This window comes from Macrosteles quadrilineatus, unplaced genomic scaffold (assembly GCF_028750875.1).
Source record: "Macrosteles quadrilineatus isolate MER2022 unplaced genomic scaffold, UCM_ALF_1.0 Scaffold_1__1_contigs__length_201487025, whole genome shotgun sequence".
Taxonomy (NCBI): domain Eukaryota; kingdom Metazoa; phylum Arthropoda; class Insecta; order Hemiptera; family Cicadellidae; genus Macrosteles; species Macrosteles quadrilineatus.
In genome coordinates, this window is record NW_026542594.1 from 54,620,716 (window position 1) to 54,639,795 (window position 19,080).

The 19,080-nt window shown below is 37.8% G+C and overlaps 1 protein-coding gene across 1 annotated transcript; it reads left to right on the forward strand.

Annotated features, from left to right (window-relative positions):
- Nucleotides 1–13,945: 13,945 nt before the first annotated feature.
- Nucleotides 13,946–18,429, forward strand: LOC128997131 (uncharacterized). Its single transcript, XM_054422717.1, has 2 exons — nt 13,946–14,205; nt 14,703–18,429. The coding sequence occupies exons 1-2, from the start codon at nt 13,946–13,948 to the stop codon at nt 18,427–18,429; spliced, it is 3,987 nt and encodes a 1,328-aa protein (XP_054278692.1).
- Nucleotides 18,430–19,080: the final 651 nt, after the last annotated feature.

The window sequence follows — 19,080 nt, forward strand, 5'->3', positions numbered from 1 at the left end:
ACAATGTTTGTTTACATTTGCTTTGACATTTAAATGAAAACAAGAAGAATTGCTAAACTGCATATTTCACAATTTCAGACAGCTGATAACAAAGAAATTAAATATAATATTTTCCATAACTATGAGGTAGGTTTATTTTAATCTAACCTTTTCATGGATTATTTATTCTAAAGCTATGTCAATGATTATAGAAAAAAAAAGATTCTTTAACCATTGCTGTATCAACTCCGGCTCTGCTTTGGATTTTTTAAAGCGTCTAAGTTATGAAAATAATGTTACCGGTATTGATATGTTTTCATGGAAACAGTATGAAAATTACAATGTATAGATGTTTTGTATGAATTTAGAGGCTACTGTAAATAAATTCTAACTGCTTAACATGTGTTAGATTAACTTAACATAACTTGCACATAACATTGTTTTTTATATGTATATTTAGGTAAACTAAGTTATTGTGTTTTGCTAAACCTATGCTTTAATTAAACTAGAGAATATCATCAATAACTAAATTGTATGTCGTTGATTTTTGTTTTCTAAAATATGTTTTATATGTGTAACTATATTTAATTATCAATGGTAATACAAAATACTCTTATTTTATCTTAACATAGCTTTCAGTTCACATTTACTTTATATGATACATTTATTATTAGTGTTTTGCCACACCACTGATTAAATTAAACCAAGGAAAATATCATACAACTAAGCACTACACAGTGTTCTTTTGTTTCTAAAATCAATGAAATATCTGTTACTATGTTTACTTAAGGGTAAGTGTGAAAATGTAAAGGCAATGGACGATGGAACTGATTAAAAAAACTGGTTTGTATATTAAGTTGTTTGTTGATATTTTTGTAGAGTAGAATCAGAGATGCAATGGAACATATACTGTATTTTTGCTATTACATTTTTTAGTCCTTGATGCTTTTATAATCATATTAGTTTTGTCCGCTGTCCTTAATGCGAAATTATTTGTTTAACATTGTTCCTATAGTACCTGGCAGATTCTGCAGTTAATGCAGATTCCGAATATATAACTTTAATTGCAGTCAACCTTTTGTATGCACGGCCAGGAGCGTATTAACAACCGCGTGCACGGCTTGAGGAACTGACATATATGCGTTGGGTCCCCCATAGTGGTGGAGGAGGGTTACCAAAGCGGCGCGCTTTTTATCCCACATCTCCTATCTACCCGTAGTTCCAGTTGTGTTATATACTTCGATGATCATACCGTGCATAGCCGAACTGTTTGCAGCAAATTGTTAGCTCTACCGCCGTCGCTGTCAAAACGTATCGTATGTAGGTTTAATTTAAATTTAATTTAACTGTCATAACCTAACCAAACTAACCAAACTGGCTGATAATGAAAAATCAAATGAAGGTTTACCAATCAAAAAATAGTTCTGTTCATAAAATAAAATTACAAATGCCTAAAATTCAATTTAAAAAAAATTTTAATTAAAAATTAAACTATCATAACCTTACCAAACCAACCAAACTTGCTGATACGGTGGGATTCAGAATTCTCGATTCCCCAGCCCTACTCCGGTGACCACTACCCTCAGGCCATAAAACAGGGGATTAACCCAAACAAAGCTCTGGGCCGCTGTCCGTCTCCCGTAACGAACACAACTTTCTTTTATATATTAAGATTTTCTAACTTAGAGGGTGTGTAAACATTGAGAGAGGTTAACCCGGTAGGGGTTAGCGTAGAGGTTAACGGGTTCGATCCACGCCAACCACTTCTGGTAAGGGTAGTGTGAGGTTCACGGGTTCGACCCACGCCAACCACTTCTGGTAGGGGTAGTGTGAGGTTCACGGGTTTGATCCATGCCAATCATTTCCGGTAGGGGTTAGCGTGGAGGTTCATGGGTTCGATCCTATCCCGGTAGGGGTAGTGTGAGGTTCACGGGTTTGATCCTTTGTAAAAAAAAAAACATTTTATATATATATATATATGCTATAGTGTATAATAAATGCGAAAGAAATGATAATTCATGTATCCAATGTTAAAAGTGGTTGAAAGAGGGCTTAAGCGGAACTTTACCGTAGAGTATAAAAAATGGCCTTTGTAAAGGCCACCAAATATCGTATGTTAAACTTACATCTAATTGATTTTAATCCATGTCAAATGAGTCATTTTGGATTGGGTTGTTTTTTGTATAGTGTTGCATCGTAGCGGGAGAAGCGTGAGTCCCAGAGGTTCACGGGTTCGATCCTTACCAATCACTAAACGTGTTATTTTTGGTGATATGTTGCTTTTTGGTATGGTATAGTTAACTGTTTGTATATGAGTCCCGGAGGTTCATGGGTTCGATCCCTACCAATCATCAAATGTGTCATTTCTGGTTATATGTTGATTTTTGGTATTGTATTGTAGTGGGAGTCCTGGAGGTTCATGGGTTTGATCCTTAGCCGATCACGTGACCTTGTATATAACATAACCTCAAGCCAAACAAGTCTATTAATTCATCACTGGAGTGCTAGTGTTGATGGTATTTTACTCTGAGTTGTATCAGTTGTCATAGTTTACAAATTCTCCACCAGGTAGCAGCACCAGATTTCTTTAGTTGTTATAGTTTACAAATTATCTATTAGGTAGCAGTGATTCTTACTAATCTTAGCCGATTATGTGACCTTGTATATGTATCCTATAACCTCTGTTTCCCGCAAAGTAATATAACCTTACTTTGTTGTTATCCGCTATAACCTTACTTAACATACTGTGTACGTAGGAGCTGTCATCTGACGTAACCTAATGTAGATTGTTTGTTTTTCCGCCAACTGTTCTTTCCAGCTGATCCCGTCAATGGAATGCCTTGATGATGTAATCTTAATTGTTTTATGTTGAAAAAATAAGGAAAATAACTTTGAAAGTTAAAAATAGTTTTATTTACACTTATAACCTATATTATATGTCTACTTATATTATTTACATAATCCTATAGCTAAATACTTAATGTTAATTGAGGTGGAGAGGGGCTGTGATCTGAAACAAACAATAACTATAATGAGTATATAATATAATCAGTATCTGAAACAAATATTAAACATAATTAGTACCATGTCTACATCCTGTGTGGTATTGCATCTTCCAAAACAACAACTATAATTGGTATCACTTCCTGTGCAAAGAAACAAGTTATAACTTGAAAACCGCCCTTGTGGTTACCCCCACCCCTACCCCTACAACCCCTTACTGTATGACTACCATTATACTTGACCTTACAGGCAGAGACTGATCCTAACTTTTTTTCTCGCTGGGCGGCAGACAAGTTTAGTTAGTACCATTGTCTGTGTCTGCCGCTTGTCGCGCTCCTCTGTGTCTGGCTGGTTGGCTCCTGGCTGTCTGCTCTGTTTGGAACCTTTGAAGTTTGGTTTGAACCTTTGTCTTTGTAAGTTTATAAGTTATGGAAGGGGCTCTTTTTGAGCAGACTTTTAACGTAAATAAATAACTTAGTGTAAATTACTGCTGTTGTCATTTTAGGTTATGTGTTTCTGAGCTAGCCTGCCTACTGGTTGTGTATTAAGTTTACAGTGTGCTGTCAATGTAGGTAATGTACTGTATTTTAGCATCTTCTGAGCTAGCCTATGTGTGGATTTTTTACGGAACTATAGGCTAAGTTAAGTGAGGCTAGGGTATTTTTATTTAATCAAGTTACTTAACTTTTTCAATTACCTTTTGTTTTGGGACACTTCTCTGATCTAATTGAATTTTGGATTGTCAATATCTCATTCTGAGCTATCAACATAGTAACAGTAACTCCTTGTTTCACTTGTGAGTTGTGCGATAATTTTTTTTCTTTTTTTGAATGTAATTAATTTTGATTTTAATAACGTGAGCGAATTTGAAAAATGGAAAAGTAGTTTAGAGAGGGAACAAAATTGTCTATTTGTTAAACATACGGGAAAGCGGAAAAATAATGATGGTTCTGCATCCATTGTTTACCATTGTAATCGATCAGGTAATTTCAAAGGTCGTCTGAGAGCGAGGTTGTCACACCACAGTATTAAAAACCTCTTTGACAAATTATAAAACCAATTTGTGACGCCACAGTCTTGCACACATTTGGCAAATAAAAAATAAGACATTTTACTGAGTGGCCAGGCCCACTTTTATAAACGGGCAGACTGGGCATATGCCCAGGGGCGCCGGCGGTTGGGGGGCGCCCGAGGGGCGCCCTGAACCACCGCCCGCACTAGGAAAAATAGGGTTTTATCAGCCGGGATTTCAAAAATAAAAAGGGCGATTTCAACATGTAGTCAAGTGATTTTCCATTATTGCAAAAGTATTGAAAATACTCGACCTTCAGGTTATACCTCGTGTAGTCTGGGAAAGGCAGACAGCAGTGTGAACCGGGCGCACTCACTATAATATCAGAGGCAGGGTGGCCTGCATGGTGGAAAGAAAATACATAGGTGTGCTATTCCCGTCATATTATGCTGACGTCACTCAGATTGCAAACACCATTTTACCATTGAGAAAAGTTATAAAAACAATAAAAATCAAAACAAAACAAATATATACTTATATGGCAATACATCAGCTGATTTTTTGTTTGCAATTTGGGCGACGTCAGCAAATTACGCGAATAGCACGTAGGCCAGCTGTAGTCTACAGGCCTACGGTTGACGTGCCCCTCCTATCCCTCCCAGTCCCACCCCCATCCCCACAAGTCACAACTACCAACACTACCAACTACCGCGCGGCGCCAGTCCACTAGTCCAGTACTGTACAGTACTCCTCCCTCAGTAGTCACTATAGTTCGGCCGCGTAGAAAGCGACCTCCTCCAGCATTGGTTTAGCATTAGTGCGCAGGTCGTTTTCTAAGCGGCCGAACTATAGGCTGTGTTCGTGTTGTGCCTGTTCCACAGTCGTCAAATCAGTCACAACACAACCTAAACTGTGACAGTCACTAGTCAGTGTTGACACTCACACTGCCCTAAGTGAACCAGTAATAAATAAATAGAGAAGTGTTGATACAAGTAAGTAGGCCTATAAAAAGCATAAAAAACCTATTGGAGCCGAGAGCCGCAAGCGGTTGGCTCAAAGAAAACAAACTCTAGAAGCAGTTTTAAAGAAAGTGAAATGTATTAACCAGTATTTCTACTGATACGGAATTGAAAACTCCCTCCCGAAACAAAACTGGCAAAAAAACACACTAATGTATAAATATATATATATATGCATAAGCCTATAGTAGAACCATGGAAAAAACAAACTCCCTTAGTAGAATCTCGTTCAATACGTGTAGGCCTATAATGCAATGAACTGCACACTGTACTGTACTGAACAGTAATCAAATCACTGCGTAGTGCGTAGTGCATTAAGCTATCGGCGCAGGGCAAGAGGCATTCGCATCGCATAGCAACTACTGTCAAGTTCATTGCACTCACCCCAACCCCCAACCAACCTGCTGTTAATTTCGGTGAACTAATGAGTCAACCCCCCTTCCCTCTTCCCCTCCCTACACTGCTGTGGTCAAAACCTTTATAGTTATACAGTATATATATATATATAAGGGGGGCGCTGCTTTTGGGTTTGCCCAGGGCGCCACTGACCCTTAACGCGGCCCTGTGAGTGGCAAGACATATGGCAGTTGTGTAAAATTAAGAATTAAGACATTTTAGTGTAAATCCAATCAGGGAAATGGAAATTCGCTTAGTCTGCAGGTTTGCTGCTTCGGGGGTATTTTTAAGTGTGTTTCAGTTTGTTATCAAAGAATAAATAGTTAAAATTATCGTAATATGGGTTGTTTCCATGGAAACGTAATGTAAAACGGCAGCATTTAGCAATGTTTTTAGTTTTTTGTAGTTCTGGCCTTTTTAGTGTGCTCTAGTGGCGAAACGGTTCGTCGTAGAAACAAACATTATACAGGAAACTTGTAGTAAATTTTGTCATCTTTAACTTTACAAAGCAGGATTTTCTCAAAAACCCATACTTACCGAGATTTGCCTGAAAAACCAAAAAAAGTGCCCAAATTTTAAGGTTGTTCACAAAATAACCAATGTTCCGGGCAAAATATCTGTCAGCAAACCTCATATTCGTGTTCAGCGACCCAAAAAAAATAAAGAAAAGTGGTGATTAGGACTGTACCTAAACTTTCCGCTAACTGCCACTTATATTCCTAATATGCCTAGCCTTTAAATCAATCTGCATTGTTTAGTGTGAGTGTCAACACTGACTAGTGACTGTCACAGTTTAGGTTGTGTTGTGACTGATTTGACGACTGTGGAACAGGCACAACACGAACACAGCCTATAGTTCGGCCGCTTAGAAAACGACCTGCGCACTAATGCTAAACCAATGCTGGAGGAGGTCGCTTTCTACGCGGCCGAACTATAGTGACTACTGAGGGAGGAGTACTGTACAGTACTGGACTAGTGGACTGGCGCCGCGCGGTAGTTGGTAGTGTTGGTAGTTGTGACTTGTGGGGATGGGGGTGGGACTGGGAGGGATAGGAGGGGCACGTCAACCGTAGGCCTGTAGACTACAGCTGGCCTACGTGCTATTCGCGTAATTTGCTGACGTCGCCCAAATTGCAAACAAAAAATCAGCTGATGTATTGCCATATAAGTATATATTTGTTTTGTTTTGATTTTTATTGTTTTTATAACTTTTCTCAATGGTAAAATGGTGTTTGCAATCTGAGTGACGTCAGCATAATATGACGGGAATAGCACACCTATGTATTTTCTTTCTACCATGCAGGCCACCCTGCCTCTGATATTATAGTGAGTGCGCCCGGTTCACACTGCTGTCTGCCTTTCCCAGACTACACGAGGTATAACCTGAAGGTCGAGTATTTTCAATACTTTTGCAATAATGGAAAATCACTTGACTACATGTTGAAATCGCCCTTTTTATTTTTGAAATCCCGGCTGATAAAACCCTATTTTTCCTAGTGCGGGCGGTGGTTCAGGGCGCCCCTCGGGCGCCCCCCAACCGCCGGCGCCCCTGGGCATATGCCCAGTCTGCCCGTTTATAAAAGTGGGCCTGGCCACTCAGTAAAATGTCTTATTTTTTATTTGCCAAATGTGTGCAAGACTGTGGCGTCACAAATTGGTTTTATAATTTGTCAAAGAGGTTTTTAATACTGTGGTGTGACAACCTCGCTCTCAGACGACCTTTGAAATTACCTGATCGATTACAATGGTAAACAATGGATGCAGAACCATCATTATTTTTCCGCTTTCCCGTATGTTTAACAAATAGACAATTTTGTTCCCTCTCTAAACTACTTTTCCATTTTTCAAATTCGCTCACGTTATTGAAATCAAAATTAATTACATTCAAAAAAAGAAAAAAAATTATCGCACAACTCACAAGTGAAACAAGGAGTTACTGTTACTATGTTGATAGCTCAGAATGAGATATTGACAATCCAAAATTCAATTAGATCAGAGAAGTGTCCCAAAACAAAAGGTAATTGAAAAAGTTAAGTAACTTGATTAAATAAAAATACCCTAGCCTCACTTAACTTAGCCTATAGTTCCGTAAAAAATCCACACATAGGCTAGCTCAGAAGATGCTAAAATACAGTACATTACCTACATTGACAGCACACTGTAAACTTAATACACAACCAGTAGGCAGGCTAGCTCAGAAACACATAACCTAAAATGACAACAGCAGTAATTTACACTAAGTTATTTATTTACGTTAAAAGTCTGCTCAAAAAGAGCCCCTTCCATAACTTATAAACTTACAAAGACAAAGGTTCAAACCAAACTTCAAAGGTTCCAAACAGAGCAGACAGCCAGGAGCCAACCAGCCAGACACAGAGGAGCGCGACAAGCGGCAGACACAGACAATGGTACTAACTAAACTTGTCTGCCGCCCAGCGAGAAAAAAAGTTAGGATCAGTCTCTGCCTGTAAGGTCAAGTATAATGGTAGTCATACAGTAAGGGGTTGTAGGGGTAGGGGTGGGGGTAACCACAAGGGCGGTTTTCAAGTTATAACTTGTTTCTTTGCACAGGAAGTGATACCAATTATAGTTGTTGTTTTGGAAGATGCAATACCACACAGAATGTAGACATGGTACTAATTATGTTTAATATTTGTTTCAGATACTGATTATATTATATACTCATTATAGTTATTGTTTGTTTCAGATCACAGCCCCTCTCCACCTCAATTAACATTAAGTATTTAGCTATAGGATTATGTAAATAATATAAGTAGACATATAATATAGGTTATAAGTGTAAATAAAACTATTTTTAACTTTCAAAGTTATTTTCCTTATTTTTTCAACATAAAACAATTAAGATTACATCATCAAGGCATTCCATTGACGGGATCAGCTGGAAAGAACAGTTGGCGGAAAAACAAACAATCTACATTAGGTTACGTCAGATGACAGCTCCTACGTACACAGTATGTTAAGTAAGGTTATAGCGGATAACAACAAAGTAAGGTTATATTACTTTGCGGGAAACAGAGGTTATAGGATACATATACAAGGTCACATAATCGGCTAAGATTAGTAAGAATCACTGCTACCTAATAGATAATTTGTAAACTATAACAACTAAAGAAATCTGGTGCTGCTACCTGGTGGAGAATTTGTAAACTATGACAACTGATACAACTCAGAGTAAAATACCATCAACACTAGCACTCCAGTGATGAATTAATAGACTTGTTTGGCTTGAGGTTATGTTATATACAAGGTCACGTGATCGGCTAAGGATCAAACCCATGAACCTCCAGGACTCCCACTACAATACAATACCAAAAATCAACATATAACCAGAAATGACACATTTCATGATTGGTAGGGATCGAACCCATGAACCTCCGGGACTCATATACAAACAGTTAACTATACCATACCAAAAAGCAACATATCACCAAAAATAACACGTTTAGTGATTGGTAAGGATCGAACCCGTGAACCTCTGGGACTCACGCTTCTCCCGCTACGATGCAACACTATACAAAAAACAACCCAATCCAAAATGACTCATTTGACATGGATTAAAATCAATTAGATGTAAGTTTAACATACGATATTTGGTGGCCTTTACAAAGGCCATTTTTTATACTCTACGGTAAAGTTCCGCTTAAGCCCTCTTTCAACCACTTTTAACATTGGATACATGAATTATCATTTCTTTCGCATTTATTATACACTATAGCATATATATATATATATAAAATGTTTTTTTTTTACAAAGGATCAAACCCGTGAACCTCACACTACCCCTACCGGGATAGGATCGAACCCATGAACCTCCACGCTAACCCCTACCGGAAATGATTGGCATGGATCAAACCCGTGAACCTCACACTACCCCTACCAGAAGTGGTTGGCGTGGGTCGAACCCGTGAACCTCACACTACCCTTACCAGAAGTGGTTGGCGTGGATCGAACCCGTTAACCTCTACGCTAACCCCTACCGGGTTAACCTCTCTCAATGTTTACACACCCTCTAAGTTAGAAAATCTTAATATATAAAAGAAAGTTGTGTTCGTTACGGGAGACGGACAGCGGCCCAGAGCTTTGTTTGGGTTAATCCCCTGTTTTATGGCCTGAGGGTAGTGGTCACCGGAGTAGGGCTGGGGAATCGAGAATTCTGAATCCCACCGTATCAGCAAGTTTGGTTGGTTTGGTAAGGTTATGATAGTTTAATTTTTAATTAAAATTTTTTTTAAATTGAATTTTAGGCATTTGTAATTTTATTTTATGAACAGAACTATTTTTTGATTGGTAAACCTTCATTTGATTTTTCATTATCAGCCAGTTTGGTTAGTTTGGTTAGGTTATGACAGTTAAATTAAATTTAAATTAAACCTACAAACGATACGTTTTGACAGCGACGGCGGTAGAGCTAACAATTTGCTGCAAACAGTTCGGCTATGCACGGTATGATCATCGAAGTATATAACATAACACAACTGGAACTACGGGTAGATAGGAGATGTGGGATAAAAAGCGCGCCGCTTTGGTAACCCTCCTCCACCACTATGGGGGACCCAACGCAGATATGTCAGTTCCTCAAGCCGTGCACGCGGTTGTTAATACGCTCCTGGCCGTGCATACAAAAGGTTGACTGCAATTAAAGTTATATATTCGGAATCTGCATTAACTGCAGAATCTGCCAGTATAAATATAATCTTATTTAAATCGTAATTAGAATTTAAACAACTAAAAATGTTTAACAAATATCACACCTTGACAATATGAAAAAGTTACTAAGCGAGGATTTTTTTTATTTTTTGGTCAGAAGCAAACTTCAAGCGAGAAAATTGTAGCTAATGAGATGATCTTCAGGATATAACCAAGCAATTTCAAATAAAATTTTCTAGTCGTGTGTAATGGAGTAATTAGTAACGCAAAGAGGTTATTTATAAATTGCGCCGCGGGCCGTTCTCACTGGTTCCGCTGATCTTTAAGTTTACGGTACTCCCAGAAACGTTTTGATTTTGAGTACAACCAATAGTTATATTAAATTCATTTTTATTACATGTAACTCATAACTAAATACTGAATTATCACCTTCTAGGTAAACTATTTACATACAATGTTACCGTAAATTAAAATATAAAATGTAGACTTAAAATGTAGAGATACAGGGACAGGGACTGGTAATCCCCCTTTGTTTAAATGTAACAAGGGATCGTGTATTATCTGCTTTGTTTGGTAATTAATGAGAAATTTCAAATATTAAGGCTCAGATCAAATAATTGATAAGGTCATAAATACTAAACCTAGGAAGTGTTTACAATAACAAAAATTGAATAATAAATTGACAAATCGAATTGTTAGTCGTGTTCCTTTGACAATATGAGTATTTTTATAATTTTGTAAACACACGATTAGTAAAACGTGTTTTGAGTGTCATTGCTATCTAAAATATTAAAACGAAACAGTGTTTTTTTATTTCACGATTCTGAATCAACCACTCGACGGATTTTCATGATTTTTGTGTTGAAAGAAAGATAATTTTGAGTACTAGGGAATGTCGAAGCCATAATTTTAGATAAGGGTCCCAGTTTTTTAAAAATTAAGTTTTATTTTTTAAAAAGTCTAGCAGCCGACGCTAAGATTCTAAACTAGCTTTTGGCATAAAATAATTTGCTTAACATAACAGCTGTAAACATTCAGCTTTTGTGTTACAAATTCAGCATTTGGATAAAAATGTAAAGCCATACTTAGGGTTGTGTTGGATATTTAATTACAATATGTAAGGTTTAAAAAGGTTTTTATTTGCACATTGCAGGGTATTTTATTTTATATTTCTGTAACCAAACAAATTATAGATTTTTTAGTTTTTACTAGAGTTATCAGAATCAAGGTAAGGATTTTATTTTATTGTAAGCAATCCAATCCTTTGAGTTTTCATTTTCAATACGCTCACCTGTAGAATTGAACTTTGATCGGGATGTTCCCCTCCCCCGACCGGCTAGATAGTGAGCAGCGTCGGGTAGATGTGCCTTGGACATGGTAGTGACCACGTCATTCTCTCAACGCTCTAATATTCTCCTTTTAACTCTTTTACTCTTTTATAGTTTATTCCTCTAAATTCAGTGTAATTATTGTGATCATCTCAACACCTCGTCCGCCACACCATGAAGACTACCAGACTGATTGAGGGCCCTCACTTCGCAGCAACGTCTCAGCATGGAACTCTCTACTCACAATATAATTGTACAGGTATTTTTAAATGGTCCTTCGGTTGCTAAAAATTACTCACAAACATTTAACATTTGGTCCTTCGAGCCGGATGATATTTTATTTTGAACCAACGCTTGGAAAAATAGACATTTTTATTTTGCTATCGTGTGTAAAATACGTTCAATAAGTTTTTATTACAGTGAACAGTAATTATTTTACTTCTCAAACTTTGCCGAGAAAGTTGTTTGTCAGCCATTTTAGTGTGATCGTTAAAAAAGATCATTTTTATTTCAATCGTTAGAAGTGAAAATTACTACTCTAGAATATTCACGAATCATTCAGGACTGTACAAGTTGCTGATAAGCGGGGAAATTCCCAGACTGTATTGTTCTTGTTCATGTTGGAGCGGAAACCAGCTGTCTTCCCTCTCACTCACTCAAGTACAAACATTTTTCGCCGTTGGGAGCGCTGGTGTAGTCTGCAATCTAAGATGGCTGCAACTGTGCAATTTTGACTCTGTCACTCTGTCAGTTTGTCAATGTCAATGAGTTATAAACAATAACATAACCTCACTCGTGAATGTTGGTGTAAAGGATTGGATTGTAGTTTTTATTCTAGGATTTATAGTTTGTTGTTGAATCATACACTGAAAATAATATCCTTAATTTGATATTCCTCAATTAATTTGTAAAATAATTTTGTTATTTAAAATCGTCTTCAACTTGTCTTTGAAATAATTTGTTTGGCTCCTTTGAATAATTTTGGTAAGTAAATAGTGTTTTACCAACAAAACCTAGAGCTGGAAAAATATTGACTATTTTCTCAATTTATTGTTTAAAAAGGAACTCTGAGATTCTTTGATATTTTATATTATTTTAATTCCTTTTTTAACATAAGAAACTTGTAATTATTGTTGTTGATGTTTTAAGCAGGCATAGGCCTAACTCAACGTATCCCAAGTGGTATTTAACTATCAATTTTCTGCACTATAAGGATATTTTGAGACTTCATTAATTTTAAATAGAATTTTCTTTAGGTTTGAGAGTGTTATTGAGATAGTCCTATTGGAGAAGCTAAGCTAATTAATTGTTTAAGCTCTGTAGTCTAGGGTACAATTTTGAAATTTTATTGATTTTAATATCTATATATTAATATTGTGCAGTAACTTACTGTATTTGATATTTTGACTCATATTGCCTACAATATTTGATTAATTCACCCATTTTTGCTAAAAATTGAAATAATAATTTAGTTTAAAGATTTTTTTGGCGCTAATTATTGAGAGTTTAAGATTGTAATATATCCAAGTGTATATAGATATTGTAGTGGGTAGCCTACACTTTGATGGAAACTGAAATAGGAGCCTAGGCCTACTGGATATTGAATGGGTCAGAGCATTTTTTGATTTATAGGTTTGTTTTTAAAAAAAGGGTTATTTATATTGTACTTTTTTCCTCTTCTGCTTACAAAGAATTTGTTTTGATATTAATCTCCTTATTAAGAAATATTTGAATTATTTCCTGGTTTGTAATTGGATTTTATCTCTTAATTAAGATTCAGGGTAACCTGCAAGATGAAGTTCACTACCTTTGAACGACAGAGCAAATTAATTCTGAATCGCCTTAAGAAAATTAAGGATCGTGTCTCCACTTTGGTATCTGAAGATATAGGGAGTGATGCTCTTGAGGAATTGGAGCAATATGCTGAAGAAGCAAGCATCAGGTACTCAGAGTTTGATAAATATATTACTCGCTTGACTTCTACTGATTCTATACCTGACTTTGATGCTGAGGCAGTTGAGAAAGTTCAGGATGATATCAGTGACTTATTTATTCAGATTAAAGTGATTGTGAAACCATATCAGAAGGAGTCCACTTCTACTCCTGCTCATGCAAATACTTCGCCTTCTAAGACTCTAAAGTTACCTCCGCTCACTTTAAAAGCGTTTAGTGGGTTACCCGACCAATGGTTGTCATTTCAAGGTTTGTTTGAAGCTTCTATTCACAAAAATGATAAATTAAATGATACTGAAAAGTTCCAGTATTTGATTACCTCTCTTGAAGGGGAACCATTGAATTTGATTTAAAATCTGCCAATTACAGCAGAGAATTACATGGTCGCCTGGGAGTTGCTAAAAAATAGGTATCAAAATAACAGGAGAATGATCATTCATTATGTTAATAACCTAATTGACCTCTCTAACATAACTAGTGGTAATAGTAAAGCCATCAGAACCTTTTTATCTAAGTTTCAGGAAAACACTCAGGCTTTGGAAGCTCTTAAACATGAGGTAAGAAAAAACAATATAATCTTGTCTACTATGTTGTTGCGCAAGCTAGATGGAGAGCTACGCAAAAAATTTGAGGATGGTAGAGAAGACAGTCAGAAAATCCCCTCAGTAGAAGAAATCATGTCATTTTTAGAAGATGAATGTACTCATATGGAAGCTGCTAATCTTTCTAGTCTAAGGATATCCTCTGCCTCCCACTCTAATGTCAAATCAAACTCTGATTATTCTAAGGTAACTAATAAGCCTCGTACAGTTCTGCTATCTGCCCCCGGGTTACCTCAGAATCCCAGGTGTGCTTTTTGTAACAAAAGTGGTCATGTGATCTATAGGTGTACTGACTTTCAAGCTATGACTCCCTCCTCTAAATTTGAGTTCATAAAAAAGAAACAATTCTGTTTCAATTGTCTTGGCACAGCTCACAGCTCAAATGATTGTAAATCAAAACGTTCATGCTTTCATTGCGGTAAGAAACACCACTCATGGCTGCATTTATCAAATCGCTCCACACCAACCAGTACGCTATCCCCCATTCCCTCTCAGCAAGTGAAAAGAAATGTAGTTGACACAAATCTCTCAGTGTCAGCCTCAGATAAGGAAAAACATCCAGTGGTTGTGTTTTCTCAAAGTAATGTTGTCAAGTCTTCAACAGTACTATTAGGCACTACCCTTGTGTATGTTAGTAACAAAGATGGCCATTCTCTGGTTTTAAGAGCTGTACTAGACTCTGGCTCTATGATTTCATGTTTGACTGAAAATGCAGCTAATCTTTTCGTTTGTCCTTAAATAGATGGCATAGTGGACATAGTGATGTAGATGGCCTCTCTTCCTCTCACATCAGTACCAAAGGTGCTTCAAAGGTAAATATCTCTTCTCTCAATGGTACAGACATAGTGAAGAACCATCCTGTGGTTATATTGGATAGGATAACTTCGGATCTTCCTCAAGCTCGAATATCAGCAGCGTTCAAGAATAAGTTGAAGCACCTAGTTCTAGCAGACCCTACTTTTGACCTACCAAGCTCTGTGGATATGTTGTTAGGAGCTGACTTGTTTTGTAGGATTGTAACGGAGGATCACGTGACATTTGGAGACAACATGCCTATGGCAATGAACTCTGTGTTTGGTTATCTAATTGTAGGACCCGCTCCCCTAGAAAGAACCCCATGTAAGGAGGGGACTGTATCTTTACTCACCACTCATGAAGTTGATCTGCATCGTTCCCTACAACGATTTTGGCTGTTAGAAGAACCTCCGCTAAAAATAAAACCCTCTCCTGAAGATGATCTATGTGAACAGTTGTTTTTAGCTCACCATTCCAGAGACTCTAAAGGTCGCTACACGGTCCGACTACCCTTCAAGGAGGCACCCGCTCCCCTAGGCAACTCCTCAGAAAATGCAAAACGTAGATTTCTTTCACTGGAAAAACGCTTAAACGCAAATCCTGAACTAAAAGCAGATTATGTGAAATGTATGAATGATTATATGGAATCTGGTCACATGGAGATAGTGACCCAGGACAGACTTGATGAATCTCAACATTTTTTCTTGCCCCATCATGCTGTAGTTAAAAATGAATCATCGTCTACAAAGCTCAGAGTTGTCTTCGATGCTAGCGCCCCCTCCTCTACAGGGATTTCTCTCAACCAGACGTTATTATCTGGGCCAAAGCTGCAAAATAAAATTTGTGACATTCTTATTAATTTCAGACTACATCCTATTGTAATGTCCTGTGACATCAAGCAAATGTTTAGACAGATTAAAATGCACCCTGAAGATCAAAACTTTCAGCTTCTCTACTGGAGGAAGGATTCATCGCTCCCCATGAGTATCTATCGATTAACAACTGTTGTTTTCGGCTTTGTGAGCTCCCCATTTTTGGCAATACGAACATTGAAACAACTTGTCCTAGATGAAGGTCAAAACTATCCATTGGCTTCCAAAGTGATAGAAAAACAGGTTTACGTTGATGATTTAATATTTGGAGCCAACTCACCAGATGAAGCTCGAACTACGCAGAAAGAAATTATTGATCTTCTGTCAAAAGGTGGTTTTGATTTGAGAAAGTGGGTTTGTAACCGACCCGAACTAATAAGCGACATACCTGAATCTTACAAGGAAAAGCCTATGTATTTCCAAGGTCCAGATAATCCTTTCTACAGTATCTTAGGCATAAAATGGGAGTCAGAGAATGATCACTTTTCTTACAGGCTTGATATCCCGGAGAAGCCCCTTACCAAGCGAAACATCCTCTCAGCCGTTGCTCAAATTTTTGACCCTTGTGGATATCTTGCTCCTACCATCTTCTGGACCAAAGCCCTCTTACAACTTCTTTGGACACTAGGACTGAAATGGGATGAACCCATTCCTACTGATGTTGCAGAAAAATGGAACAAGTTTTATGACCAACTCCCTCAACTGAGAAATATTTTCATACCTCGATATGTACACCTGCATGATGCCGTAGATGTACAGTTACACGGTTTCTCAGATGGTTCCGAAGCAGGTTATAGTGCTGTTGTCTACATCCGAACTGTCTCAGCAGATAATAATATCAGAGTGTCCTTGCTTATCGCCAAATCACGTGTAGCTCCTCTCAAAAGGATATCCATTCCGCGCCTGGAGCTTTGTGGAGCACATCTGCTGGCGGAATTGTTGAACTACTCGTCCAACCTAATCTCTCAAAAATGTGAAATCAACTCAATTTTCGCTTGGACAGACTCAACGGTTGTATTATCTTGGATACACTCCCCCCCTTTTAGGTTAAAGGTCTATGTAGCTAACCGGATATCTCAAATTCAAGATTTAGTTCCACCACACATGTGGTCTCACATTTCTACACACTACAATCCTGCAGACTGCGCTAGTCGAGGCCTCTTACCGTCCTGTCTAGTAAACCACAAATTGTGGTGGTATGGACCACCATGGCTGTCAAATCCTACAACTGAATGGCCGGTCTCCTCATTTAAAATTATGAAGAATGAAGAGTTGCCTGAACTCAGGTCTGAACCTTTGAATGTTTTGATAGCTGTCAATGAATTGGACATTTTCTCCAAGTTCTCCTCATGGAGCAAATTGTTGAGAGTGTTATCTTATGTTTTTAGATTCATCAAAAATACTCGTCTGAAGAAGAAAGAATCAAGATCCCTACAGTTAGAAGAACTGAATAATGCATCCGTCCAAATATGCAAGATACTTCAATTGTCAGTGTTTCAAGAAGACATTGCACGTCTCAAGTCAGGAAAACTAGTAACGTCCCGTCTAAAGCATCTCTCACCCTTCATTGATGATTCTGGACTCCTCAGGGTTGGAGGTCGCATTCAACACTCAACATTATCATATGCAGCAAAGTACCCAATCATCTTGCCTAAGTCACACCATATAACTAACATTATTATTGATTATTATCACTTGAAATATTTACATGCTGGACCACAATTTCTCCAGGGCATAATCTCTCAAAGGTTTTGGATCCTTTCAGCAAGAAGTGTAATCAAGAGTAGAATATTTAAATGTGTACGTTGCTTCCGTTGTCGGCCTACTCTAACTTCGCAGAAGATGGGCGATCTCCCTCCAGTTAGAGTTACTCCTTCTAAAGTTTTCTTTAACTGTGGAACTGACTTCATGGGGCCGTTTTTGGTTAAGCCAAACAATTTGCGCAAAACTAGCCCTGTAAAGATGTACTTGTGTATCTTCATATGCCTAGCTGTCAAAGCTGTTCATCTTGAGGTAGTTAGCAGCTTGACTTCAGAAGCCTTTATTGCAACCTTGACTCGTTTTGTATCACGAAGAGGTCTTTGCTCAAATATTTTTTCAGACTGTGGAACGAATTATGTCGGGGCAGCAGCAGAACTACAACACATTCAGTCATTTCTACAACAGGATGAGACTAAGAAAGCATTAAATAAGTTTGGAAATGAAAATCATATAAAGTTTAACTTTATACCTCCAGCAGCACCTCACCAGGGAGGAATATGGGAGAGAACCGTACGAAGCGTCAAATACCACTTACGACGTGTTATTGGAGAACAACTCCTCAACTTTGAAGAATTCCTCACCTTATCTACAAAGATAGAAGCAATACTCAACTCTAGGCCCATCACTGCCCTCTCCTCAGACCCTGCTGAAGTTGATTACCTCACACCAGGACACTTCCTCATTGGAAGCCCTCTACTTGCACTTCCTGAGCCCACATGGGAAGAAGTTCGAAGCAATAGACTCTCAAGATGGCAGCTTGTCCAAGCTATGTCTCAACATTTCTGGAAGAGGTGGCAGAAAGACTATCTCCATACCCTGCAGAGAAGAGGAAAATGGACACTTCCCCAAGTAAATATAAAGGAAGGTGATCTTGTATTAATCCACGAAGAAAATTCTCCTCCCCTCTCATGGAGGACAGGCCGTGTCACCGCAACTTCCCCTGGACCTGACGGACTCGTTCGGGTTGTACATCTTCATACCAACAAAGGACCTCTAACAAGGGCTGTCACTAAGGTGTCTCCCTTCCCAATTGAAGAGTAGTTTCAAGTCTTCATCATCCTCCACCTCTTGTAAAATGTTAAGTTTTTTTTGTTCTTTTGTGAACCCCATTGTGGTTCACGGGTGGGGGTATGTTGGATATTTAATTACAATATGTAAGGTTTAAAAAGGTTTTTATTTGCACATTGCAGGGTATTTTATTTTATATTTCTGTAACCAAACAAATTATAGATTTTTTAGTTTTTACTAGAGTTATCAGAATCAAGGTAAAGATTTTATTTTATTGTAAGCAATCCAATCCTTTGAGTTTTCATTTTCAATACGCTCACCTGTAGAATTGAACTTTGATCGGGATGTTCCCCTCCCCCGACCGGCTAGATAGTGAGCAGCGTCGGGTAGATGTGCCATGGACATGGTAGTGACCACGTCATTCTCTCAACGCTCTAATATTCTCCTTTTAACTCTTTTACTCTTTTATAGTTTATTCCTCTAAATTCAGTGTAATTATTGTGATCATCTCAACACCTCGTCCGCCACACCATGAAGACTACCAGACTGATTGAGGGCCCTCACTTCGCAGCAACGTCTCAGCATGGAACTCTCTACTCACAATATAATTGTACAGGTATTTTTAAATGGTCCTTCGGTTGCTAAAAATTACTCACAAACATTTAACAGGTTGACTTATTTATA

Coding starts and splice junctions, on each gene's coding strand:
- LOC128997131 (XM_054422717.1), top strand. CDS start 13,946: ATGTTGTTGCGCAAGCTAGATGGAGAGCTACGCAAAAAATTTGAGGAT. Junction 14,206..14,702: donor GGGTTACCTCAGAATCCCAG/GTGTGCTTTTTG, acceptor GTCCTTAAATAG/ATGGCATAGTGGACATAGTG.